Genomic DNA, 25,471 nt, shown 5'->3' with positions numbered 1-25,471 from the left:
GAGGATGAGGAGGGGCCCTGAGCAGAGCAGGTCTCTCCTGCTAATCACGTTTCTCCCCTTGGGGTTTGCAGCTGCCCTGTGATGTTGGTGGTGGGCGATAACGCACCGGCCGAAGATGGCGTGGTGAGTAAGGACCAAACCCCCCCAAAGAGTTAATCTTCCCTGCTTGAATGATGTCTGGGATCAAGCTCATAGCATGGGTTTGTCCTTCCCCTAGACTGCAAGCTTGTCTTTTCTTTGAAGGCTGGGGGGAGGCGGGTGGCAGGTATGGTATTGAAGAAAAGCTAGAGGCCTCCTGAGGATGCTTTTGCAGACTTCAGGCTAGCCTTTCCCACCCTGCTGAGCCTGGCATTCCGTTTTATTTTTACTGTGACTGATTTGGCCACTTTGTTCAAATTGGTTTGTGAAACTCAGTGGTGGATAAACACCCCAACAGAGAGCCATCAGCATGAAGCACTTCCTGTTACCCCATTGCCTGCTGTCTCTCCCACCCCACCCCCCGAAGCTTTCGGAAAGAAAGAGAAAGAAAGAGAGAGAGAGAGCTGCAACCCCCCCCGGCTCCTAAGGGGATTTATTTATTTATTGTTTATTGCATTTACTTCCCACTTATTTTTTATTATTTTAATTTCATTGCATTTATATCCTACCTTTGTCTCCAAGGAGCTCAGTGTGGCATATATGGTTCTACCTGCTCCTGATCTAATCCTCACAACAACCCTGTGAGGTAGGTTAGGCTAAGAGATGCAGTGATTGGCTCAAGGTCACCCTGTGAGTTTCATGGCTAAATGGGGATTTGAATCCCTGGTCTCTCAGGTCATAGTCCAGCACTGTAACCCTACACCACACCCCCTATCTTTACTGTTTGAGCCATAGTTAAAAACTAGAATGTCACATTCCTCTTATTTATTTTAATTGTTGTTGCCAAAGCTGTACACCACCCCCATTTTGCTGCTGTTTCCCTGTTTTTGAGGGTTTACTGCAGCGCTGAAGCTACAGGGAGGCTAGCCAGGTTTTTTGGCTCAAGTGAAGCTTCCAGAGGGGTGCCATTGAGGCTGCCAGCCTGTGTGTGCGCGTGCACAAATGTGCGAGGGGGTTCCAAACTGGGTCTTTGACCTGGGTGAAATAAAGCCTAGTTTCGTCCATGGAGGCTGCTTGTGTTCGTAACCTCGGAGGCTGCTTGTGTTGGCTGCTGGGTCACACCACGTGCAGGGCAGGTGATGCTTGTGCTTCTGGACTTGATGCTATTTTGAAACTCTGACTTTGCTGTCTGTTAGGTTGAATGCAACTCCAAACTGGATCCAACCACCACCACTTTCCTGAAGGTGAGATAGAGGAAGGGCAAGTCTTCAGGACAAGCCCTAATCCCTACTCCACTCTCCCCCACCCCTAGATCTCATTCTGTGTAAGTGATTTTGATTCCATCAGAATTTGCTCTCCCCTTCTTCCTCCCACTGGACTCTTAAGGTCCAAGGACAAACTGCAAGGTCTTATGTATCTATACCCCCGAACCCAATTGAAAATAGGAGCCATTGAGACACCCAGTGGGGGTGGTGGTGCTTACCCCCATTTACTTATGTGCCACAGTTCTGGAGATGATAGGAGCTACAGGCATTGCACAGAAGTCTTATAGCACAGGGTGGAAGGCCACCAGCAGGGGGCACTCTAGTTCTGGATATCTTGTATTTAAGGCGAATGGGGAGGTTGGCCCACAAGACCCCTACTGACTTTGTGATTGGTGCAACTTGGGCTGGGCCCTTCCTGCCCTTTGGGAAGGGCAGAGGGGAAGCTGTTTCAGAAGCCACAGCCCTTCATTAGACATCATGGCAGCCTAGCCTTTCTAAAGAGGGACAGGACTTGAAGCACAGCGTGTCAGCCCTTCCCTTAATCTTTGTGCTTGCAAAAGCTGCTGCTGCTTCCAGCTCTCTTTCTCCAAATGGGGTTCTGAGTCTGGAGGAGGCAGCCCTTCTGCTTGCCTCCCTCCCCCCCCCCAACAGATAGGGATTTAGCACCTGAGCCTCCTAATGTCTACCTTTCCCTTCACTAGTTGAGGACGTCGGCCATCTTGAAAAGATGGTGGGCATCTCTGGTTGGTTGATTGGTACAGAGTGGCATTGACTGAAGCCAATAGAAGCTAGGATTTGCAGGCGCCAGGCCCAGCAGTAACTCAGGGGCCCCTTAAGACTGTACTCAAAGCCTAATCCAACCTGCTGCCTTACTAATGTTATGGACTGCAACTCCCATCAGCCCCAGCTAATAACTGGGTGATGGATGCAATTGAGGGGAGGGGGGGCTGGTCACCTGGAAAGGAAGCTTGTCTGACTCAAAACTCTGTTTTCCACCCAGATGGCTGATTCTGGTGGGCTCCCTCAAGTCACACAGGTGAGTTCTTCCTCTTCCTCCCTGCTCTTGGTTATTAGAAGAGCTCCACAGCTCAGAAACCTCCGTCTGGGTGTGCCTGGACACTTAGGCTGGGTGGGATTCTCCCACCTCTCTTCATTTCACCCAAAACTCTGAGTTGCGTCCTGCTCTAGGATTAGTTGTTGCAGGGATGTTGTTTTGAAGAAAATCCACATTTTGGTTCCAAGCAGTTTAAAGCAAAACAAAACCCAAATATCTCCCCCCCCCCCTTTTCTTGGTGATGGGGAGTTTGTGCAACTGGGAAGGGCAGGGGGAGGAGGAGGAGAAATAAAAATAAGATCAGAATTTGGATTCACAAACTGGATTTAAAATAGAGAATCTGAATTATAAAAGCTCAGATTCAGAAGATAATGGGCTCATCCACACGTGTCTAATATCCGTGTCCTGAGCTTGATGCCCACACCCACTATTTTTGCAATGTCTGGTTGTAGGTGCTTTTCTTTCTGTTTTTCATCCGCATCCCTCTGATTTCTTGAACAGCCTGGAAAACTGACGGAAGCATTCAAGTACTTCCTTCAAGGGATGGGCTACAGTAAGTATTTGTCTAGTTTGAGGGATCAGTGTGCTCAAAAAATGTGTCCTCACTTCAGCTCCAAACAGATTACTAGCCCTATTGTTGAGAGCCTGCTCCTGGACAAGGTTCCTCCATCAAGGGCCGTGGCCTGCTGGATGTGCCATACAGAGGCAACGAGCTGTTAGTGTGTTTATGATCAAGGAAATGGGTGTGTTTGGGTGTTCTCTGCCTGATACTTCCCAGTTCTGTGCATGTCTCTGACACCATGAGAACAACTCACAGTCAACTCCAGGATAAATGGTTTTGGGAATTAGCATCTGGAGCGTGGCCAGGGCTTTGCATCAGAGTTATGTCAGAACCCAAAGGGCATTTTGCACTTCTTTCAGTGTGGATTTAAAGACCCGTTATCTGCCAAACATTTCAGATCTGTTCTTCTCTTCTCCCAGTCCTGATCAGCCTGGTCAGAGAGAGCTTGGTCTGAGCGACATTAGGTATCTCAGAAATAAATGATAAACAAAACTCATAGAAGCATGGAGTTGGAAGCGTCCCAAAGGGTCATCTAGTTCAATCTCTCCAATGCAGGAATAATTTGTATGTGTGAAATTCTTCCTGCCTTCTCTGTCTCTTTCTCTTTTTCTCTTTCTCTCTCTGGTTATCAGTTGTGATGTTGTCTTGTTTTTCTGCTGTTGATCAGACAAGCCTTGAATGTGTGATGTTCCAAAATAAAAGCCTCTCTTGCCCTCCCAACCCTCAACCAGACTCTCTTTGCTTCCACCTCCTACTCAACCTCCCCTCCATATCTCTCTTAGTTGCGTACCTGAAGGACCGAAGGCTGAGTGGAGGATCAGGTATCCCCTCCCCCAATGTCTGCTCACTGTCACATCCACATGCTGCATGTACCCCCCCCCTCGCCCCCATCCTCTCCTTATTGTGCATTGCTGCTGTACAGAGTGTGCTTTGCTGCTGCAGCTTCCATAGTTGGCCCTGCAGTAAAGAGACAGGCAAGTAAACAGGCGACTGAGGCTGACAGAAAAAGAAGCATCTGCCCTTCCCCCTGCTGCATCTGTAGCACGACTCACACACTATGGGAAGCGCGCAGCTATGTCATTCCAATGGCGTTTGTTGAAACAGATGAGTTTTCCCCAAAAAGGATTTGCCACTGTGCTTTCCAAGGCAGCCTTCCTCATTCTGGTGCTCTGCAGGTGTTTCAGACTGCAACTTCCATCAGTCCCAGCTTCCTATGGCCACACTGACTGGGACTAATGGGAGCTGTGGTCTGAAACATCTGGGAGGTACCAGCTTTCAGGAGGCTGGCCAAAAGCATCCTGAGTGTGTTGTTGGTGTGATACCTTCCTGCTGATAGTCACATCTTCCCACAGAGAGATGCAACAGCCAGGTTGTTTGGCAGCAGCGTCACACCTGGCTGAATCCCAAAACACGCTGTTCCTGGGGGTTTGCAGTTTCTCTTCAACAGCCACGCATGTGCACTTACAAATCCTAGGGTGTCCCTCTTGGAATTTTTTTTTTTTAAAGAAGGTTAATGACCAGGCATGGCATTTTCACATGTCTTGCAATTATGAGTGCACCCATGACTTCTTGGATTTTGTGCATCTTGGCACAGAAAGGGAATTGTGCTCAGCTGAACTTTAGAGTTGGGGGCCCTGTTCACGGGCAGATGCAGAAGAGCGGAGTCAGCATGGCCCTTGACCAGCATGGGATATAAAGGTAAAGGTACCCCTGCCTGTACGGGCCAGTCGTGTCCGACTCTAGGGTTGTGCGCCCATCTCACTTGAGAGGCCGGGGGCCAGCGCTGTCCGGAGACACTTCCGGGTCACGTGGCCAGCGTGACGAAGCTGCTCTGGCGAGCCAGCACCAGCACAGCACACGGAAACGCCGTTTACCTTCCCGCTAGAAAGCGGTACCTATTTATCTACTTGCACTTTAGGGGTGCTTTGGAACTGCTAGGTGGGCAGGAGCTGGGACCGCAGATGGGAGCTCACCCCGCCGCGGGGATTCGAACCGCCGACCATGCGATCGGCAAGCCCTAGGCACTGAGGATTTACCCACAGTGCCACCCGCGTCCCAGCATGGGATATAAGACCATGCAAAAAGGAGAAAAGGCTATCAATAAGAGGAGAGAGGGCTATCAATAACTACTAGCCACAATGGGCTGTTCTGCCTCCACAACCAGAGGTAGCAATACTTCTGAATACCTGTTGGTGAAAACCAGAGGAGGAGAGAGTGCTGTTGTGCTTGGGTCCCGCTTGCTGGTTTCCTGCAAGCATCTGCTTGGCTGCTGTGATGTTGGGGATTGTGTGTCAGTGGCAGAGCAGGGCACGCAGGAGGTGCATCCAGGCACAGAGAGTCACTTTGCTTCCCACCCTGTCCCACCACAGCCCTACCTGCTACTTAGTTTTGCTGGTCACCTGTGCCTCTTGCAGCGGTGAGGGAAGCAAAAAAAGGGGGGGGTGATGGAGCCTCAGAACAGTGGTAGAAGAATTTATTTTGCAGCTTGACATGCCCCATGTGTGTTTTGGCACTCTGCAGTCTTCGGGAGCAACTGGGTCACATTCTGCTTGTTGTGGCTGTTTGCTTAGGCCAGGGTTGGCTTCTCTTGCAGCCCTCCAGATGTTGCTGGACCCTGACCTCCATCATCCCTAGCCTTTGGCCAGGTTGGCTGAGAGGGCAGATGGCAGGCTCCTGTACTTAGAGCACATCATTCTGAAATTCTTCACACAAGCCACCGTCTGGCAAGCCACCCACTGTCTCCCACACAGTCAGCTTGGTCATGTCTTTGGGGTTTGATTGCTGGGCTGGTTTGTCTGCCTTCCACAACCTGGTGCCTTCCAGATGTTTTGGACTATGAATTCACGGAGGAGAGGGTGATCAACGGCTACTAGCCATGGTGGCTATGCTCTGCTTCCACAGTCCAAAGCAGTAATGCTAGAATACCAGTTGCTGCAAATCACAGGAGGGGAGAGTGTTCTTATATTCAGTTTCCAGTTTCCCACAGGCATCTCTGAGAACAGAATGCTGGACTAGATGGACCATTGACGTGATCCAGCAAGCTCTTTTTGTGCCCTTGTGTTCTTACGCCTCAAGGGTTGGTGCATGGCTAGGGCTTGAGTGGCTGAAGGCTGCTGGGCTTTAGGCGCTCTCTGAGGCCAGGGGCTTGATGTTGCTTCTTCCCTCTCCTGTGGCAGCTTTGCTCGTCTTTGTGGCGCTCGCTCCGCCCGGACCCTCCCTGGCCCGCTTTTTGTCCCTGGCAGAAGCATTGATGCTCTCTCTCTCTCTTTCTCTCCCCATAGTGCCCTCTGCCAGTATGACGCGCCTGGCCCGCTCCCGCACGGCTTCCCTCACCAGCGCCAGCTCTGTGGAGGGCGGGGGCAACCGCCCAAGAGCCTGTACCCACTCGGAGAGCAGCGAGGCCATGGGGCAGATCAACCACACCATGGAGGTGTCCTGCTGAGGGCCTCCACCTTACTCCTCCTCGCCGTCTTCTTCACGGGTGACCTCGAGGGCCCACTCATCCAGTCACTCTCCAGCTGGCTCCATCCCCTGCGGCTTCCTGTGGCTTTAATTTCTTTTGCCGTCTTTCTTTTCCTTTCACATTATGGAATACAAAGTTGGGAGGGGGGCATAGGGAGAGTGGGAAGCAGCAGCAGCAGCTTGATGTCAACGGCCACCTCCACCCATAGGCCCAGGTGCCATTTTGAACCAGGGAGATTCCCTTGGGTTGGTTTCTAGCTGGCTTGGAAGCGGCAGGCATGTCCCTCTGCACAGCTTGAGGCAAGGCGAGCAGGAGGGATGTTTTACACCTGCCTAGCCAGGGTGCCTCTCCTTCAGAAAAGCCACTCACCCAGTGAGTCAGAAGGGGGAGAGTGTTCTCGTGGGCCCTTCAGCTTAGATGCCCAATCCACAATGTACCCGTGCAGTGGTCTACTTACTTTATTTATTTTCAGACACTTATATCCCTCCTTTTCCTCCAAGGAGCTCAAGGTGGCATACATGGTTCACCCCTCCTTCTTTAATCCCCACAACAACCCTGTGAAGTAGGCTATTTGAGAGGGGCAGGGACTGGCCCAAGGTCCTCGTCTGACACTCCAACCACTTTACAGCACTGGTTCAGGAAGGAGGGAAATTGCAACCTTGAAGGCAAATGCCTCTTAGTTTCTACCCTTCTCTTTGGCCTTGGAGCACAAGCTTTTTAGTTCCACAGCTTTGGAAAGCCTTTTTGGTGGCTGACTCTGTGCCGGCAGGTTTTGTTGGAAAGACAACGGAAATTGGGGCTTAACTGGGTAGGAACATGCACATAGAGTCGAGCCGTTTCTCCAGCTGCTGTAGAAGACCACCCAGGGGGTCCTATTGCATCATTTCCTTCCCCTACATGTAAATTCAGTCAAAAGCAGAAAGTCGGAAGTTGTGCGCACCCCCCGCCCATACTAGGAATGAGCAGCAAGACTTTCCAAGCATAAGGGGTAGGGAAAGGTCATAGTTGGTTTTAGGATTTGTTTGGGGTTTCCTCAAGCCTTTTAACCAGTGCTATAAATGGCCATTGGGTAAAACTTGTTGCAATATAAGCTGCTCCCACTACCATCACTTATTAATTTTTTTAAAAGGACAATCAGTGGCAGGAATCAAAAACACAAGGGCACATTTACGCATGTTTAGAGCATGCTAACCCTTGTGGCTTTCCCCTCAGGAATAGTAGATTCTTGATACTCTTGCACAATAACTGTTGCCAGGATCCTTTCCTTGAAGGAACCCCCCCTAGAAAGCAGTGCTGGGTTGTGCATATGCTTTTAGGCTCAGCAGGAATAAGTAGCAGAAGCTTATCCAGCCTCAAGGAGGGAAAATGGGGCCCAGGAACATGGCATTTATTTAGTTATTTAAAATATTTGTTTCCTGCTCTTGATCAACAGTCCCGGAGCAGGGTACAAGAACTATTTTAAAACACAACACAGAAAATAAAAACATACAAATATTCCCAACTAGGCAGGCACTCTTGGGGGTGTCATACTCCAGCCTCTACTGTGTAAGGCTTGTGTTGATGGGGATAAAGAGCTTCCTCCCCAAAACGGCCCCATAGGGGACTGGTCACATCTCCTCCATGCTCCCACCTGTATGAAAAAACAGGTAGCCTCATGGAAGGCCCTGATCCCTAAGTTTTGTCTGTGGCCCCCTCTGCACCTCAGGGATGTGATGGATCATGTGAAGGTGCTGGGATATCTGCCCCCAAACTGTCCCTGTCCACATTAGATGCTGTATCCACTTAAGTTCTACTCTGAGTAGAACTAGCACTGGATAGAGGCCATTGTTCCAATTGACCCACAGGAGCACCCAGTCTCTCGCCCTCATGACAGCAGCCTCTGTGGTTTTCCTTATGAAATATTTCATCTAGTATTTATTTACTCACTGTAATGTCATCACAGTTAAGGGGGGGGGGAGAAAAAGGCAATGCTCATTTGAATTTCCTCCCCACTCTTTTCCTCTTGAGTAGATTGTGAGCCTGTGAGCAGGGGTCTTCTTGTGTTTTAATATCTGTATGGCTATATGGCACTTAGAAAAAAATAGACTCTTTAATAAGCATTAAATGATAACTACTCTTATATTCAAGAAGTTACCCATAAGTTCCATTGGTCCTTTCATTAGATGGAGGCTCTCAGGGGGGCAATTCTATATGCATTAATTAACGTTACAGGATACGTTCCCCCAATTCCAGTAAAGAGGCTTGCGGGGTCCTCACTTCTAAAGATGCCCTGTTTGCCTAGCATCCAGCCCCTTCACTCTGTCCCCTCACGATGTGGTTATGCTTCGTACTATCATGCCACCCTGTCATCTTGTGTTTTGTCCTGCCTGACTTTCTGAAGGATCCCCCCGCAACCACCTGAGTGCTCTCTGGGACAGTGCCTCATTTCCGTTCTGGCAGCACCACAAAACCAGAAGGAAGCAAACGTGTGTGTCCTCTAGGATAGGTCTCAGGCAGCCCCCCCACCCCACCCCGTGGCTCTGGGGCTGTTAATTTATTGAGGTCTTTCCATTTCAATTCATCTCAGAACCCCTTTCAGAGTTTGGAGGAGGAACAGTTAGCAAGAATTTGCCTTTGCATTTCTTCTCAAGTTCCGCACATTCATGCCTTTGAAGAGACGATTCTCCCTACTCGCTCTGCATTACTGTAAGCCTGCTATTGACGTGAAACCAGAAAGGCTCTTGTCCATGCCACTCTGGGCTCCAAATGAGCCAATATACCCTTCTCCTTCCTTTCCCCAAACTGCTGCTGGACCACCCAGCCCATCGTTCTTGCTGAATCCCAAATGCATCCTTACCGCATCCTGATCTCATGTCAGACACTCAGTTCTTTTTACTGATAAAACACCCCACCCACATCACCAATCTTGCACATCGCTGCGTTTCCACGCAAGCAAAGAGCTTGAAGTGTGGTTTGGCCCAAAGAGCAACAAGCAGCTTGCGAGGAGTTCTGTCTCGCCTCTCTGCTACTCGGCAGGCTTTGCACCTGACTTTCTCGCTCCTGACAGTGCGCACGTCAAGGGGTATATATGTGTGCGTAGCCAGGCATCTTTGCATTTAAATGGTTTGATGTTGCCACAACCAGTCCAGACACACTCTCTGTTTGATGTAATCCTCTAATCTCAGACTCTTTTATTTTGTGTGCTTCCTTCTAAACTTTAAATATGAATGACTGAAGGCTACTAGGACCCTCTTTTACTGTAGATCAGCTTTTGCCAACCTGGGACCCTCCAGAGGTTGTTGGATTACAGCTCCCCTCAGCTCCTCAGCATCACACAGCCAAGTTGGCTGGAGCTGAAGGAAGTTGCAGGAGAGAACACCTGCTGGAGGGCACCTGGTTGGAGGAGGCTGCTGTAGATATTGTTGCCTTTTTTCTTGATGTCTTCTTTCAGATGAGATAGATCTATAAATTCCTATATATAATATTTATCTTGGATTCCACCCCTGCCATTTACTTGTAGCAATTGGCAACCAATGTGCAGCTTTTCATTTGAAGGTGATCTAGCTGTGGGGTGGGGGTGGGGGGAATTGGATTTTTTTAAAGAAACATTTTCCTGATTAAGGTGGAATTTAATGGATTTCTTTTTTCTGTATGAGGTGAAATGTAATATTTTTGTGCATGATGGTTGTTGATGCTCTCTGGTTGCATTGATGCCACAATATCTACAAAATGTAAAACAAGGCAAACAAACAAACCCATTGATGTAGAGAGGATTATTGTGTTGAAAACTAATAAAGATATTAAGATCAAGCAGACTCACTTTGCAGTTGAAGCGGCAGCTTATTCATGAGTGCCACATTTATTTACAGTATTTACTGTTAGCAGAATCCAATGTATCAGGGCTGGGGAACCTTCCAAGCCCAGGGGCCAGATTGTGACCTCCCTTGAGGCAACTTGTAGGTGGGTGGAGCTGCCTACCTGTCAATCACCTGATGTCATAATGAGATCTGGTGACCTTTTTCTGACTATTTTTCACAGCACTTTGAATGGGGCTTTGGAAGAAATCCCATTCAGAGCACTCTGAATATTTTTTACATGCACCACCCCTCCAAAAAATTGTGTTGACACATGCTATGTGAGAAAACTCCTTTGCGTTGATTCAATCCATAAGCCAGTGGTTTTCAACCAGTATGCCGTGGCACCCTGGAGTGCCTTGAATGATGGTCAGGGGTGCCACAGGCAGCACTGGTCTCTGTCCCTCTTTCCTTCCCTCCCCCCTCTGATGCTCTCTTGTGTCTTTGCCTCCCAAAGGCTTGCACAGCTGTCTGTTGCAGCAGTCCTGGCTACATGCTCCCTAGGTGAATGAATGGTGCCTCTGGGACTGGTCAGGGGGTGCTCCCCAGTCCCCTGTGGGGCAGTGTGAGGAGGCACCTCTTTTTGGGGTGGGATGAGGGGCAGCTCAGACCAGGAGCAGCAGCTGCGGCTGCTCAGAGAACTCCCAAGGAGAGGGGAGAAGAGAGGAGGCTGAGGAAACACTCCACAAGGGAACACTCCCCTTCAAAAAAGGGGTGAGGGGCAGGCAGCTCTGCAGGCAAGGTGTGACATAATTGGGCTCCTCAGCCCCATAGGGGTGCCACAGAAAGAATGTAGTTGGTCAAGGGAGCCGTGGACCCATAAAGCTTGAAAACATTTGCCATAAGCAATTATATTTTCCAATGTGATTTATGCCACCATCTGCCAATATTGTCCTCGTGCACTCTACTTAAGACAACAGGGCAGCCTATATACAAAAGAATAAATGGACACAAATGGACATCAGAAATGACAATATCAAGAAACACGTGGGGAAACATTTCCACTTCCCGGAACCCGCTATAATTGACATTAAGATGGACATACTGGAACAAATGAATTTCAAAGGGAGACTGCAACCTGTAGATAATGTAATTACTGGTATTAAAACTGTTAATAGCAGAATACACTCAGTGCTCTTCTGCATTTCCTCTCAGTGTTTACAGTTCTTTTCCTCAACCATGTAGACCTACAACTCAGGATGTAATGAGCTCATGCATCTGTTGAACTGGACTGCTGTCCACAAAAGCTTAAGCCATTATAATAAATGTGTTGGTCTCTGAAGTGCCACAAGGCTCTGACTTGCTGCTTCTTGCCTTGACGCTCCAGGTGAACCCATCCAACAGCAACAACTCCTCTAACAAATGGGTGAGAGGAGGAGAACAGCCCACAAAGAAAGGTGAGGATAGAATGGGCAGCCCCCTGGCAAAGCACAATTGCTTCCTCTGTCCCCTTTGCCATATCTCAGGGGTGGGAAACACTTTTCATCCCAAGGGTCAGATCCCCTTGTGGGGAACTTTTCAGGGGCCAGATGTAAATGATGGGCAGGGTCAGAGGCAAAAATGGGAAGAGCAAGACATTTGACTCTTAACCTTTGTGCAATAGGCTCCCTTGCAGTAGTGCAAAACCCAGATACATACAAACCCACATACGCAAACGTCTCTCCATCCAGGCAAGTGAGAGGCCTTCTCACCATTCAATAATATATTCTAGCCAAAGAGAAACAGTTGCTGTGGAGCAGGACCAGGGAGCAGAACGGGAATGGTTTAAGGGAGACCTACGGGAAGTGTGTCAACTCTGCATGCGGGAACTGTGGGGAAAAAAGCATATTTGACTCCAGTCCGCCTTACACATATTGCTAGAGTTGGTTCCCCGCATGTATCGAAAGAATTTACTGGCACTTGTGGTATTGCACAAGTGCTTAACTTTTGGAAAGAACCGAGAGCACCGTCGGAGCCCCTGAGGAAGAGGAGCAGCAGCAGCCCGGCTGGGGCAGAAGACGGAGCGAAGCGCCCCAGGGCTCTTTGGCGCACTGCCCCTGGTTGCTAAAAGCGGCTTTGTAACGATATCTTAAAAACTAACGGGGCGGCCAGCGGAACTCCCTGCTACGAGGACACGGAGGAGAGTGAGCGGCTGCCTAATTGCCAGGCAGCTTCAGGGAACCGGGAAATAGCCCCTCCCTCCTGGGCGGGGTTTTGCGGCTCCGCCCCGTAGCGTCAGACGAGCCTTTTCCCCGCGCGCAGGCTCATCTGGGCATTCGTGGTTCCGGGTGCGTCCGGCATGGCGAAAGCGGCCAAGTGCGCCAAGGTGGGTTTGGCGGCCGGACCGCGGCCTGAGGGGCGGCTAGTGGGCGGCGGGGAGGCCTTAGCACCTCGCTCTCTCTTTCTCTCTGTGCTCCGCAGGTGGAGGAGGCGGCGGCGGCGGCGAGTGACTCGGGCGCCCTCTCCGCCTTCCTGGGCTGGTGCGCCGACGCGGGCCTGGAGCTGAGCGCTAAGGTACGGCCCGCCAGGGGTTTCCGCGGGCCCGAAGGGGAGTCTCGGCCAGTCTCCCCTGCCGGCGGGGAGAGACTGGCCGAGGGGGAAAGGCCCCTCCATTCCCCCCCCCCCCGGGGAAACGAGAGGCTTCCTTGCCGAGGCCCCGTGGCCAGGTGTTAAGGGGAGGCCGCTCTTCATTCATTCAAATTCCCTTTGAATTTCACCTGCCCTTTGCGGGTGACTCCTACTCCCAGGCGGCTCACACAACACAGGGGGAGGAAGTGCGGTTCAGTAAAGGAGCGGAAGGCAGTGCAGATCCACCCGGAAAATTCAAGCCGAAATGAAACTTGTAGCAGTAAATATGCACCCGTCCTAATAATAAAATGCTTTAAAACAAAAACATTCATCCAAAGGAACCGGGCAGCAGCAAACAGGAACCGGCTTGAATAAGATAATGAAAACCTGGAGTTTTAAGACTTGTAGTAACTTTAATCTTGTTACTTCACATGCATCAATCAGCACCATTTTACTCTGCATTAATCTAGTCTGGCTCCTTTTCCTGCTTCCATTATAACAGCTGTTAATATTGCCACTCTGGGGGAGCTGAAATAGTTAGAAAATGGCTGTACAGTGGTGCCTCGCAAGACGAAATTAATTCGTTCCGCAAGTTTTTTCTTCTTGCGAGTTTTTCGTCTTGCGATGCACGGTTTCCCATAGGAATGCATTGAAAATCGATTAATGCGTTCCTATGGAAACCGACTTCAGACCAGGTCCGGGGACAATCTGTCCCCCGACCTCTTCTGAAGGCTGGGGGGGCGAAAGTCTTTGCTCCCCCCCCCCACGGCAGCATTTTAAAATCGCCCCGGACAGCGGAGGACTTCTCCGCTGTCCGGGGCGATTTAAAAGCCCTCCCGGGAAGGCAGCCAGGGGGGACAAAGATTTTTGCTCCCCGCCAGCCTTCCCCTCTTTTGAAGCAAGGGGCGGCAAGGGGGAGAAGATCGCTTCTCCCCTTTGCCGCCCCTTGCTTCAAAAGGGGTCCGGGGGGAGAGAGAGGAAGGCGCGCGCCTTTCCCTCTGTCCCCTCTTTTGAAGCAAGGGGCGGCAAGGGGGAGAAGATCGCTTCTCCCCTTTGCCGCCCCTTGCTTCAAAAGGGGTCCGGGGGGAGAGAGAGGAAGGCGCGCGCCTTTCCCTCTGTCCCCTCTTTTGAAGCAAGGGGCGGCAAGGGGGAGAAGATTGCTTCTCCCCTTTGCCGCCCCTTGCTTCAAAAGGGGTCCGGGGGGAGAGAGAGGAAGGCGCCAGCATTTTAAAAAACCTCGGGACAGTGGGGGACTTCTCCGCTGTCCGGGGCGAATTTAAAATGCTGGCGGGCGGCAGCGAAGCCTTCGCTGCCGCCCGCCAGCATTTTAAAAAACCTCGGGACAAAGGAGAAGTCCCCCGCTGTCCCGGGGTTTTTAAAAAACCTCTCCGCCCCCCGCCAGGCTTCAGAGCAGCCTTCCGAAGCCTGGCAGCGGGAGGAGGTCCGAGGACAGTGGGCAAGACGCCCTGTCCCGGAGATTTCCCTATGGGCTTTCGTCTTGCGAAGGAAGCCCATAGGGAAATTCGTTTTGCGAAGCGTCTCCAAAACGGAAAAACCTTTCGTCTAGCGGGTTTTCCATCTTGCGAGGTGTTCGTCTTGCGGGGTACCACTGTATCAGTCTTTAGTTACCTGACTTGTGTTACTGGGAAATTGGAAGGGGGGGTGAGAGACACCCCCCAAACGAGAAAATAACAGCAGCATATCTGCAAAGGCATTGCATCTGCAAGGGAAGCTCAGCTCAGGAGCCTGTGACTCCCCACTGAACCCTAGGTCTCCAGCAAAGGAAAATAGCAATTCACTGATAAATGTATCTATGTACTGGCTGAGTGGGAAAACTTCAGAAATTCATAAGAAGCCACTTGTATTAATCTTCTCAGTTCCAATGGCATTTAGGACCCATGGAAGTGAGGTATAATAAGGGGTGGAGTGAGAGAGCCCACTGTAACCCCCAAGATGTACAGTCCCGTCCATCTGCAGGGCCTTCCTAAGGAGTCATGACTGGTGATAGCCCAGACAAGAAAAAGGGTTGCATTTGACTTGACTCAGGGACCAGGGAACTGTAAATTCTTTCCTTTGTACTGCGATGAAGTGTGAAAGACTATATTTGAGTGACAGGGGCATGCCTGGATCTCAGGTTCTACCTGAGACCACACCTTTTCTGTGACATATCTATGTCTTGATGATGCATCTTGAGATGTATTATGGGAAACTTTGGGAAACTTTGAAATACAGGTGTAACCCATTGATTAGGCTTCTGGCTGCTTCATCTTTGTGGTAGTAGGAAGTCTTGTTGCAACAATAAAGATCAGGCTCCAAGCACTCCCGATTACACTTGTGAGTACAAAAGGGTAATTAAACTATTAAGGGTTGGCTTTTGTGACGCTAACCAGGGACCTGTAACTAAGGGTTGTAGTAAAAAAAACACCTTTTGGAGTTGGAGAAAAAACATTCTTTTCCTGTGTTGTAGGTCAGCGTGAGCAGAGAGGGCACAGTAGCTGATTATGGCTTGGTGGCCAGGGAAGACATTGAGGCAGGAGAAGTCCTTTTCACCATCCCAAGAACGGCAGTCCTTTCGCAGTACACAAGCCCCCTTTCTTCCCTACTAGAGAAAGGTACAGGAATGGTTTTGGGGGGATTCTGTAGCTTCATTAAAAGCTTCATGTTCATTGGGCAGCCTGTCCAACCAGGTGCCCTCCAGCTGTTTTGAATTACAACTCTCGGCCCCAACCAGCATCAGTGTGCTTTCTATCATATAGAATAGCCTTTGCTAAGTAGGTGCCCTCCAGATGCTATTGGACTACAACTCCCACCAGCCCCACTTGGCATAGTACATATGCACACACACAGTACCCTCTATTAATATATCCATATTCTCTGCATGTGTCTGGTTGTGCTAAAGGAGGTAGAGGCCCCCAGATTGCTGACCTATGGTGTACAGTATTGACAGCCAGCCATGGTAATGATAGGAATTATAGTCCAACAGCTGGAGGGCACCAGGTTGATGGAAGGCTGTGCTATTGTCCTATAAAGAAGAATGTGCATGTTGATACTTGTAAACAGGGTGGAGGAAACAGCAAACTCCTCAGTAAGCTTCCAGATTCTTCAGAATGCCCCAAACTGTGTCATCCTTGAGTGAGATTGGAGAGTTGTATTCTCAACTATGGACGTAGGTTTCTGGCTGATTTGGCTTGCTCTCTTAACAGATAATAGTTTTGGCGTTCTTACACTCTATTTTATTTACCTTTAATAGAGCAAGCCTCTCTGGAGAGTCAGTCCGGCTGGGTCCCGCTCCTGCTTTCTTTGCTTCATGAATCCACAGCCAGTGATTCTCGTTGGGGGCCTTATTTGTCACTGTGGCCTAACTTCAGGGGTCTGGATCACCCCATGTTCTGGTAAGAGGGGAGACTGTTTGGCTGTGTTCTGCCAGCACCCAGCTTCCTCGGGTAAATCAGTTGCAGCACATCTTCACCAAACAAATTTGGAGTCCAGAACAGAGTCAACCACCTCAAGGATGCTTGTGAAGCATGCTTGCAGTAGCTCAGAAAATGAGGCTGGGCTGGGCATGGTCAGGTGCTTGTGCTGGAGCGTATCTTCATGACTCCAGTCCTAGGCCTTTCATTCCCCCTTGTTATGCCAGAAAATGCAGGCAGGCACTGTAGTTTTTTCCATAGGAAGAAATTAAAGACTTTTGACACTGGTGTTACCAGCTTGGTGGTGCTTAAGGGTAGTGCTTGAGATGTTTGATTGAGAGGCTAGTTTATTTCTGGATGATAATGGTGACATGTTTGAACCTTGGGCAGGTTTGTGTCTACCCACCTCCACCTCTTTGTTCACAGTTTCTTAAGAATAGGTTTAAAAACACTTGAGAGTGGGTCATCTAAACAACAGTCACTTGAGAATCAAATATTCAGCTGGTGTTAATAAGTGCTTCTTTTTATGATGGGGTGGGGTAGGGGGGGAGTGATGTAGAGAGTAGTATAATGAAAGGGTGTTTTGGTGAGGGTGGTGCGTAGAGTGCAGAAACCACACTCTAGTCTCGGATTAGGAAAACTAGGATGGTTTGATAATACATATTGGATCTTTCAGATACCAAGGTGATAGCTAGATCTCAGATGAGGGAATAGCCAGCTTGTCAATACTGTTCAGCACAAGTGAGCAATCTGGGGGACTCCACTTTCTTCAGCACAGCTAATCCACCCAGTCTGGAGAGGAAGAGAAGATGGGGCTATGGATGAAGGAGATAGAGGGTGCTTGGTGTGGGGGTTTGTGTGTGCATGCATGCATGAGAGAATGGATGGAGTGAAGAGGGAGAAAGAAAGTGGATGTTCCATCCACTTTCTGCTTGGGTGCCACTTCTGCAACTGGTTTGTAGTGCCTCGCTGCTTTCTGGCCAAGAGAGTGTAGCCTGCTGTACAGGAACCATTTTGATTGTTCACTTACTTGGCTTCTTGCTTAAAGAAAGAAACTGCACCTTCTGCTTGCTGTTTTGTGCAGGAGTAAAGAAGAGCAGATGAGACTTCTGCAAGGAACAGGGATTCCAGAAGCTGTGGACAAGGACTTGGCCAATATCCAGACAGAGTATTCCACCATCATCCTGCCTTTCCTGAAGGCCCACCCAGATATATTTGACCCTGAGGTGCACACTCTGGAGCTCTACAAGAAGCTGGTGGCCTTCGTCATGGCATACAGGTGAGAGAGAGAGAGAGGAAAGGTGGGAGCCATGAGTGGTCACTCTCTAAACTGCCAAGGGGCAAGCAGGGTGTGTACTGTTGCTTTCCACTGGGACACTGTGGTTTGGAGTTTAAAGAGATGGCACCTGAGAGGCATTCAGGTTAAGAAACTAAATATATGTAGGAAGTGAGTTGATAGAGGAGTCCCAGATGGGGTTCAGTTTTTGGTGAACTGAGAAGGCAGAAAAGCAAAAGTTGCCTATCAACAAAGAAGAGAAGTGTCACTGCTGTGCCTCTCTTCCTTTCCACATCTCTGGCCTTGGACAGTTGGAACTTTCCTTGCATAAACCACAGCAGGGATGGGGAACCACAGGCCCAGAGGGCAAATGTGCCTACCTGGCCCTCTGCTGGCCCTTGGCACTCTTCCCCAGGCTGGAATGTGTCTTTGAACTCTGATAATGCTTCTTGTTTGCTTGGATGAAGGACGGGGTTTGAGGGAGTATGTGTAGAAACGAGCCTCCGGTGGGAAGTTAAGCTTTCTATCCTTCGCTCTGCCGCCTTTTGCCTCTGGCCCCTCCTAGGTTGCACTTGTAGAGAATGTGGCCCTCAGACTGGAAATGGTTCCGCATCCCTGCTCAACAGACTGTCTTTACAGTTGAGCATGTAAACTGGTATGCTGAGGCAGGAATATACAAATGAACAAATAATGTATGCTAGAGGAGCAGACTTAGGTTTTACTAAAGAAAGATGCTCCACTTTTTAACTGTAACATCCTGCAGCTCCTAGAGCTTGAATTTAAAGACCCTCATCTAGAGTGCCCAAGTAGCCTAGAACAGCCTTTCTCGACCTTGGGTCTCCAGATGTTGTTGGACCGTAACTCCTGTTATCCCTGACTGCTGGTCCTTCTCACTAGGGATGATGGGTTTTTTAGTCCAATCACATTTGGGGACCCAAGGTTGAAAAAGGCTGTTCTATGCTGCTTGGGCACAGAGAGCCAGTGTGGTGTAGCGGTTAAGAGCGGTAGTCTCGTAATCTGGGGAACCGTGTTCGCGTCTCCGCTCCTCCACATGCAGCTGCTGGGTGACCTTGGGCCAGTCACACTTCTCTGAAGTCTCTCAGCCCCACTCACCTCACAGAGTGTTTGTTGTGGGGGAGGAAGGGAAAGGAGAATGTTAGCCGCTTTGAGACTCCTTCGGGTAGTGATAAAGCGGGATATCAAATCCAAACTCCTCCTCCTCCTCTTCTAGATGAGGCTCTTTAAAGTAAAGCTCAGATTGAGTTCAGGGGCAGTTCTTAGATTGTGTGTTGCCGTTTCTAAACTAGTAGCCATTTTCAGAGCCATGTGCATCTCTTTCCCTCTCACCAACCTCAACATGATTTGGCTGTACTTAAAGCTGCCTCGGTCTAGTATCTCCCTGCTTTGTTCCCCACTAGTTTCCAGGAGCCTTTGGATGAAGAAGAGGAAGATGAGGAGGACCCCAATCCCCCAGTGATGGTGCCCATGGCAGATCTCTTGAATCACGTGGCTGACCACAATGCCAACTTGGAATATTCACCGGTGAGTGGAGCATACAGAGCTTAGATGCAGTTAAGCCTCTGTGTGTGTGTGTGTGTGTGTGTGTGTGTGTGTGTGTGTGTGTGTGCATGCACCAACCTCCCCCAGTCTTTCAGATCTATTCCCTGAGGTGTGAATTTTCAAAGGGCCAAGTGGTTTTTTCCTGGATGTCTGAGTCACAGTCCCCATTATGTGTGTTATGACTTGTTCAGACCAGAGGACTCTTCGTCCTCGATGCAGCTCTGCAGTGACCAAAGGAACAATTCCTTCTTGCAGCAGTTTCTGCTTCCATAAGGAAAAGCAGGATATGCCATCTGTAGCTGCTTGATCTGCTGGGATTTTTGCCTGGAGAAAGTGTGTCTCCTGTCAACTCTGCCCATCTTCCTTTTGCCTTGAGGAATGTGTGGAGTTTACTCCCAGTACTGGAAAGCTCAGATGGTTCATTTCTTGCTCAGGGGAGACTCACTGTGATGCAAACTAAGAATTCCTGCCATAAGAAAATGACAAAGGTGTCATTCCATTCTGCAGTAGGAATTATTTGTTGTGATTGTCTTTGGAAGACTAGTGAAGAAGGTTCAGATCTATGTGTGCCCTCTCTGTGTCCTTCGGCATAATGGGGATGCTTAGCTCTTAGCTTCAGCTAATTGTAACTTAGCTGCTTCTCCTGTTTGGTTAATCAGTGAAATATGTCGTTGTGGAGAGCCAAGGATGAAAGGAAAGGAGAAAGAGTAGGAGTTGTGTAGACAGAATCTAAGCCCCCTTTGGAACTTTGTTCTCTTCTCCTCCCTCTGGGGAGAAGAACCTAGAGCATGGCTTACATTGTACCTTGTGGAATTTAAATTGAAGCTGTTTGGGGAGCTGATCTTTGCTGAAATGCAGGAAATTAAACCAAGTACATTTTCTGTAGCTCCCAAGTACCAGTAGAAATCCTTGGGCAGCAGCAACATGACTGACACCAGGTCATGCAATTGCTTTTCCTGGACTTGAGAAAATCTCTTCCTAGATTGCTGAGAGGGACTGCTTGAGTAAGAAGCTGTTGTTTCTTGTTCCCCTCATCACAGTCCCTGAAATCAAACCTGCAAAAAATCTTCATGAAAAAATTTACAGGTCTATTGTTGGGCAAAAAGGCACACCCTTGATTCAGATCTCAGACACATCCTTGATTTTTGGTGCTTGGATTCTGTTTTCATCACTTTGCAAGCAGCTGTATTTGGGCATGCGTGGGTCTCGCCTACCAGGCCCATCACCTGCAGTGGTTCCTTAGGGTATTGCTTCTCCTTTGGGGAGCATATAGGGGGCAGGTAAAGGCCTGGTTCAGCCAAAAGGGACTTTGCAGGCACTACTGATCAGCTGGTTGACAGGGCCTACAAAGCCTATTTCAAAGTGCTGCATGAAATAGAGCTTTGAGAAGGATTTCTGAAGACCCCTGTGAGGCCATGGGGTTGCCAGGCCCAAAAGGGGTTGGAGAGAGAACAGTTTGGCCCATTGAGCTAAAAAGCTCCCTCATCCCTCATGCAGCATTTCCACAGAGTGTCCTTTCTTGGCAGCAGATGGGTGGGAGGCTCTGCTTTCTTACATCCCTCTCCAAAATTTTCTCTTGTCTTTGAAGAGCATTCACAGCAAATTTGGTGTATTTCAGGGGAATGCTTGGGAGTGTAAGGCAGTGCTTCCTAAGAATGAAAAACAGGGAAGACGTCTGCTACTCTACCTTCTGTCTTCTTCCTCCAACTGCATCCCTTTTGTTATTCGTCATCTGTTGCACACATTGCAGGAGTAGAGAAAACTGCAGGAGATGAGTGGGGCAGAGGAAAACTTTTTCTTGGGAGATTCTCAGAGCTGGATAGGATCTGTCAAGTTTTATTTCCCTCTTTTGTCTGCAGGAGGTATTGAAAATGGTTGCAACTCAGTCCATCTGCAAAGGCCAAGAGATCTTCAACACTTACGGGGAGATGGCAAACTGGCAGCTCCTCCACATGTATGGCTTTGCTGAACCGTATCCTGGCAACACAAACGATGCTGCTGACATCCAGATGCTGACACTACGCAAAGCAGCACTGCAAGGCAAGAGGCTGGCCAGGAGACACTTTTTTAAAAAAGAAACCTAAATCAGCAGAGTAAGAGGATATCTGAAAATCCATCTGTCTGTCACCCTGTGTTGCTTTTTCCAGCTGTGTTTTTAATAGGCGGAGGCTGCATTTAAATACAGGTGTTTGTATGTGACTTCTGCAGCTGCTGGTGGCATCCAGAGCAGAACAGCTTGATTACTTTGCTTCCCAATTTTGCATAACGCCTCCTGGGTCATAATGCCAATTTAAAACAAAATAATCTGAAGGCATGGAACTTTCCTCCATGATGCTCTGGATGGCATTCAAGGTTTTTAGTCTCCCCCTCTCCCCTCCCCCCTTCACAACTCTGTGGGACAAGTTAGGCTGAGTATGCAATCCAAAGTCTTGTTGGGACTGAGTGAGGACTTGAAGCTGGGCCTCTCTGGCCCCTGCCAGGCACTGTTAGCTGCAGCACTACACTGGATTAGACGAAGTGATGCGCTTCTGCTTTTGACTGCAGCCAATGCTCCCTCTGCTGCCTGTTGAACCTGCACCTGTTGCTTTTGTCTCCCTCTCCCTCCACCAGCTACAAAGACAGAAGCTCAACGGCAGCTGGTCTTGGAGCAGTGGGACTTCCTCTGCCAGATGGAGATGGTGGGTGAGGAAGGGGCTTTTGTGATCGGCTGGGAGAGAGTCTTAACTGAAGAGGAGCTGGCCATGGCGTTGAAGGTGAGGGCTCTGACTGGTTGCTGCGCCATTAGACTCCTGGGAGGCCATTTTACTCCCGTACATGCTTGCTGTGATTACTTAAGCAGTTGACAAGAGGTTTACTTTACAGGGGTGACATGTTGGACTTAATCTGAAGATTCTTTCAGTTTAGATGGAGGGAGGACAACTCCTCTCTGTTGGTCAGTGGAGGTGTGACTTAGAATCATAGAATCATAGAGTTGGAAGAGACCACAAGGGCCATCAAGTCCAACCCCCTGCCAAGCAGGAAAACTTGTGAAGGCTTCTTCCCGTGGCAGGCAGGGAGGCTTGAGGTTGCTTTGGGGCTTGCTTATGCCACTTTGGCACCTGGGCATTGCAGCCCCAGAATAGGAGAAGAGTGCTTCAGTCTTAGCTGGTTGGGTAAGGAGCAAATTCCTCGGTCAGTCTGTAGATTGCGGGGGGGGGGGGGGCAGCAGCTGTGCTTTGTTTTTTGCTGGGGGCAGCACAATGCACTGGTCATTTTGAAGTCTTTCCAGGGCTTGTCTCCACTGGAGGCATTGCCCATTACAGATGTCGCTCTGGGGGCTGTCTGTGTGCTTTGATGTTTTTGTGCAAGCCCTCCCTATCCCTGGGTTCTGAGACGCCTCCTAAGGAAGGGCACAGCTAGCAATGGAGAAGCTATTAGTTGGGCAAGTGTGCTTCTCTTTCCTCCAGGGACTGGCTCACTTGCTGGACCAGGGTGAAGATGTGCACATGTACTCTTGGCCTGCTACTGCTGCCTATTTTAATGGACAGGATTTAGAAAATGTAGGAAGCAGCCTTCATTCCACCTCTCACAAGTTCTGCCACATGGCGTGCCAATTCTTCCACTGAGACACTTTAAGTTGTTGCTTTCTGCTGAAGTCCCAGGCAGCTTCCACCATGTTCTCTCTTTATGCAACCACCCCTTCCCCATGTAATCAGCGGTATATTCTGTAGTGGAATGAATGGGGAAGGTCTGAACTTTTTATGCTGTGTGGCAATGACGTATCTTCTGTGGTGCTGTCATTGTTCCCAGGAAAGGGAGAAATGTGGCTTGAGAGATTCTGCTTCCATCCCTTGGGACTTCTCTCTCTGTGGCTTTTGGGGGCCAACAGCCTCACTGACCTTGAGCTCTAAATAGTCTGCCAAATTTCCTGCAGGTGCTTGTCAAAGGACAGTTTTAGTACTAATATATACAGTGGTGCCTTGGTTCTCAAACTCAATCCATTCCAGGAGTCAGTTCCACTCCCGAAACCGTTCGAAAACAAAGGCACGGCTTCCGATTGGATGCAGGAGCTTCCTGCACTCAAGCGGAAGCTGCGGTGGATGTTTGGCTTCCGAAAAATGTTTGCAAACTGGAACACTTACTTTCGGGTTTGCAGCGTTCCGGAGCCGATTTGTTCGGGAGCCAAGCCGTTGCAAGTACCAAGGTACCATGGTAGTTTCTTTTGCTTTGAACATAATCACTAACCAAGTTACATACATGGATTAAATGCTGTGTTCCTTTATACACATTTATATTTCTTGCTGCCTGTTCCAGTTGTCTCAATGGAAACTTAATTTCAAAACATTCTGAATGACTTGTGTCTGCTGTTCCTCCAAATTCTGCCTATGGAAACTAGCAAGTGTCCCCCCCCCCCCCAATTATGTAAACGTCGTATTTTAATGTTTTGAAAGATGCTCTCACAAATTTACTTCATTGTATTATGAATCTTTTCCAGAATGTAACTTAACTTGGGAGAAGGGAAGGTCCATAGATTTAAATCCTGAGAAGCAACAGCAGGATCCCTTTTGGAGAATGTTTACCAACATCTGTGGGGCTGTTGATGCCTTGAAGTTACTTAAGAGACCAAGAAGGTAGCTCTCAATAATCCCAGTTCTTTGTGGCCGTAGGTGCTGACTATGTCTGCAGATGAGTTCAAGGAGTTTAAGGAGCAAGAGACCCAGGAACCCAAAGCAGGCGAGGATGGTGCTATGTTCCTGATGCTCTCAAATACTACTATACCAAGGCTTGAAACCTCCTGGAAGAAGCTGCTCTTTGATGCTACACTGCTAACCCTGAAGTCATACAGCTCAGACTTAAAAGCAGAAGAAGAAATGCTCAGAGACCCTCAAGCTTATTCAGAACTAAGCTGCCGGGAGAAGTTTGCCCTGCAAGTGCGTTATGGCCAGAAGATGATTTTGCACCAGTTGCTGGAGCTAACAAGCTAGCTGCAGCTGAGGAAGGCAAGTGCTGTTGGCCTGGGAGGCTTAGCTAAAGGTTTCTATAAAGGCAGAGGCATTTATTTTTATATAAAAATGTGTTTCTGTGAGTATCAATTACATCCGCAGGTAGCAAAAGACAATATCTGTTTCTGAATCTGAAGGACATAGCAGTGGGAAATAATAGGAGGGCAAACATCTTCCTAGTGTTGTTTTTGAGAAATTGGAACCTGCAGGCCACAAGCCTTCAGTGTGGCTTGCTTCTTAATTGGTACTCCAGGAGATGCTGTTTCTGCACAAGACATTCCATGTCATAGTGCAGCTACTGTGGCCTTCATTAATTTTATCTAATTCACTCTTTAGCCATATGAGCCAGTAGTGCCTGCCAATTCAATAAATGTGTTTGAAGCTCCTTTTTTTGGGAATGTTTTGCATCTAAAGTGGCCTCCAACAATTATCCTTGAGGTTGGGCAACCTAGGAAAAGTCACTCAATCCTTGTTCTGTATAAGGCTACCAATTTACACAGCACAGAATTGACACAACTGGGGAATCTGTGTTTCTGTAGATGCATTTGGACAACTCCAATCATCCCTGACCATTATGGGCCAGGCCAGGCCAGCTGAGACTAATGGAAGTTGGAGTCAAAGGACACCTGGAAAGCCAGTTTCCCCACCTCTTAGGACCCCCTGTACATTAAATCAGCTGGTAAGATGGCCAAGTTTACAGCACCTGTGAGACCCAGTAAATATGGCATTAGTTATATGGGATGTCCCCCTCTCCTGAAGGACTGTGATCAGATCTAGCACTCTAGATGCAGATGTTTGCACTGCTGAACAAAGATTAACATGTTTCATTTGCTGAACAAAGATTAACATGTTTCATTTGCTGAACAAAGATTAACATGTTTCATTTGCTTACTGTCTAGATGCTCTTCCTCATCCCTGGGAATGTTCATGCTTCTTTGAAGTTGAAAAAATGTTCCTAAAAACATTTTCATTGTTAAGTCTATTATTATTATATTTTACATTTTGAATGCCTTTGTAGCATCTTTTACTTTTTCCAACCATCTTCCCATCCCACCTCTGGCCAGGTGAGCTGCATAGATGTATAGTTTGACTAGGCTTGGAGTTTTTAAACAATAAAATTTATTTGTATTGATAAGTAAGAAACCTGTGTTATTGCCACTTTAATGGACACTTTGAGGAGCTAAGGATGAATGGGGTCAAATGGTGTACTGGACAGTTCTATTTACAGAGTATTCTCTCCCCCGTAAATCATCGATGGTGACTACAGCACCAGGACTATTCATTTTTGAACCCTAATTCATGCCATCTGAAGGTAGAAGGGCCACCTCCTAGTGTACATCCTGCTCTGGCCCTTTGGTTGCTCACTTAGTGCACATGTTCAGGCCTAGAGATGGTACCTCCAAGTGAAAGCTCCTAGGTTGTTGTTTTTTTTAACTCCCCT

The 25,471-nt window shown here is 48.7% G+C and overlaps 2 protein-coding genes across 7 annotated transcripts in view; both read left to right on the top strand.

The window, feature by feature from the left end:
- NDRG4 (NDRG family member 4) overlaps positions 1–10,216 on the top strand; it is a 49,819-nt gene extending 39,603 nt beyond the window's left edge. For 3 of the 5 annotated variants that reach the window (XM_028739411.2, XM_028739409.2, XM_028739412.2), the window contains 6 exons: positions 72–123; positions 1,275–1,322; positions 2,344–2,379; positions 2,899–2,950; positions 3,742–3,780; positions 6,241–10,216. In XM_028739411.2, the coding sequence (XP_028595244.1) occupies positions 72–123; positions 1,275–1,322; positions 2,344–2,379; positions 2,899–2,950; positions 3,742–3,780; positions 6,241–6,401 (388 nt within the window). In that variant the 3' untranslated portion in view covers positions 6,402–10,216. The remainder of the gene's footprint in view (positions 1–71; positions 124–1,274; positions 1,323–2,343; positions 2,380–2,898; positions 2,951–3,741; positions 3,781–6,240) is intronic. The other 2 variants (XM_028739410.2, XM_028739413.2) reach the window with 1 other exon arrangement.
- Positions 10,217–12,460: 2,244 nt separating this feature from the next.
- On the top strand, positions 12,461–25,173 carry SETD6 (SET domain containing 6, protein lysine methyltransferase). 2 transcript variants are annotated; one of them, XM_077931789.1, is made up of 10 exons: positions 12,461–12,560; positions 12,656–12,748; positions 15,270–15,414; positions 16,053–16,194; positions 17,297–17,491; positions 18,907–19,030; positions 20,908–21,088; positions 21,659–21,801; positions 23,695–24,027; positions 24,570–25,173. In XM_077931789.1, the coding sequence occupies exons 1-9, from the start codon at positions 12,534–12,536 to the stop codon at positions 24,010–24,012; spliced, it is 1,368 nt and encodes a 455-aa protein (XP_077787915.1). In that variant the 5' UTR covers positions 12,461–12,533; the 3' UTR covers positions 24,013–24,027; positions 24,570–25,173. The 2 variants fall into 2 exon arrangements, with proteins under 2 accessions (XP_077787915.1, XP_028595261.2); XM_028739428.2 differs by having other exon boundaries at positions 23,695–25,173.
- The last annotated feature ends 298 nt before the right edge of the window (positions 25,174–25,471 follow it).

This window comes from Podarcis muralis, chromosome 7, assembly GCF_964188315.1.
Source record: "Podarcis muralis chromosome 7, rPodMur119.hap1.1, whole genome shotgun sequence".
Taxonomy (NCBI): domain Eukaryota; kingdom Metazoa; phylum Chordata; class Lepidosauria; order Squamata; family Lacertidae; genus Podarcis; species Podarcis muralis.
This window is presented reverse-complemented; position numbering and strand designations above follow the sequence as displayed.